This window comes from Nicrophorus vespilloides, unplaced genomic scaffold, assembly GCF_001412225.1.
Source record: "Nicrophorus vespilloides isolate i.1.1-1 unplaced genomic scaffold, Nicve_v1.0, whole genome shotgun sequence".
Lineage (NCBI taxonomy): Eukaryota > Metazoa > Arthropoda > Insecta > Coleoptera > Silphidae > Nicrophorus > Nicrophorus vespilloides.
The window spans coordinates 34,110-35,868 of record NW_017096317.1 but is presented as its reverse complement, the minus strand read 5'-3'; the positions used below and the strand labels follow the sequence as shown (position 1 = coordinate 35,868).

Genomic DNA, 1,759 nt, shown 5'->3' with positions numbered 1-1,759 from the left:
AGCAACTGTTTCGTGGAGAAGAACAAAGTTTACTGGATTTACGTGTCCTGTTGCATTAGTCATTGCCTGATCTCAGTTACAAAACTGTGAATAACATAAACTACAATATAAACTCAATGATAATTACTTAGTGTCACATGTCCAAAGGTTTCAATTTACGACCTTTTTCTGTAATTCATTTAAGAAAGTGACACTTATTAATTTGAAAACTAATTTTATTTCTCGTCGATATGATGATTTGATATCATATATCCATGGGATTCAATTTACGACCTTATTTTGTAATTAATTCAAGAAAGTCATTTGTTTTAATAATTTTATTCTTCGTGAATTATAATGACTTGATTTCAACTGTCAAAATGCGAATGGGATTCAATTTTCGACCTTTTTTTTCTGTAATTCATTTAAGAAAGTGACACTTATTAATTTGAAAACTAATTTTATTTCTCGTCGATATGATGATTCGATATCATATGTCCATGGGATTCAATTTACGACCTTATTTTGTAATTAACACAAGAAAGTAATTTCTTTTAATAATTTTATTCTTCGTGAATTATAATGACTTGATTTCAACTGTCCAAATGCGAATGGGTTTGAATTTACGACCTTTTTTTCTGTAATTCATTTAAAAAAGTGACACTTATTAATTTGAAAACTAATTTTATTTCTCGTCGATATGATGATTCGATATCATATGTCTATGGGATTCAATTTACGACCTTATTTTGTAATTAATTCAAGAAAGACATTTCTTTTAATAATTTTATTCTTCGTGAATAAAAATGACTTGATTTCAACTGTCCAAATGCGAAAGGGGTTTCAATTTACGACCTTTTAATGTTATTAATTTGAGAAAGTAACAATTATTCAATTTCTCTAATTATATGTGGATATAATGTTAAATTTATTTTATATGTACATGTTTTTTTTTTGTTTTTTTTGTTAATTTGAATACATTTCAGCAGTTGAAAGCGAAACTAATGAGAAAACTCTCAAGAGAAATGCGGAAATCTGCAAGTATAATTTTTAATAGATTAACTCTGAACATATCATGTCTCCGGAGTAACACCAAATACTCTCACAAACTAAGTGCATCCATTCATAAGCCAAGTAATTTATTTAAGTGTACACCTTACTTGATACACTACAAGTATAAGTAACAGAAATTTATTATCAAAATACGTGACAAAAGAAAAAAAACATGAAATAAATGCGCAGTTACAAATGAATCTTTTAAAAAAAAATCTCCCTCGTGTAAATGGGTATTTTGTTGGCTCCAAAGACGGATGTGTTTCTTTTGTTTTTTTCTGTTATTTTGTTTTCGGACGTGTATTTTTTTATGTTCATGTTCACGTGTTTCACGTCAACGCAAACTTGAAGATTCCTGAAGTTCATTAATTCGTTCGCATTAATTCTTGAAGTCCTTGGCATCTTTGATGGCCTTTTGCACATTCTACAAGAGTGTAATTGTTATATAACTTCTTTGTTTCTTTAGTTTTTCCTTTCCTTCTTGAAGTACTAGGTATAGTTGACAGCCTTTTTCTCATTCTAAGTCATATGTTTGCCTCGATAAGTACGGTAGAAGAGAATTATTCATTAAGTATTAGTTGAGTACAGATCTAAGAGTGTAATTGTTATAAATCTTCTCTGGTAGCTTCTTTATTTTTAAATGTCCTTCTTGAAGATCTTGGTATCATTTGTGGCTTTTGCTCATTCTGAGTCATATGTTTGCCTCGATTTGTACGGTAGAAGAGCA

General features: G+C 29.2%; 1 protein-coding gene across 1 annotated transcript in view; it reads right to left on the bottom strand.

The window, feature by feature from the left end:
• Nucleotides 1-25: 25 nt before the first annotated feature.
• Nucleotides 26-1,759, bottom strand: part of LOC108556654 (neuronal growth regulator 1-like) — a 4,734-nt gene continuing 3,000 nt past the window's right edge. Inside the window, exon 4 of the mRNA XM_017912850.1 lies at nucleotides 26-84. Coding sequence (XP_017768339.1) covers nucleotides 77-84 — 8 coding nt within the window. The 3' untranslated portion in view covers nucleotides 26-76. The remainder of the gene's footprint in view (nucleotides 85-1,759) is intronic.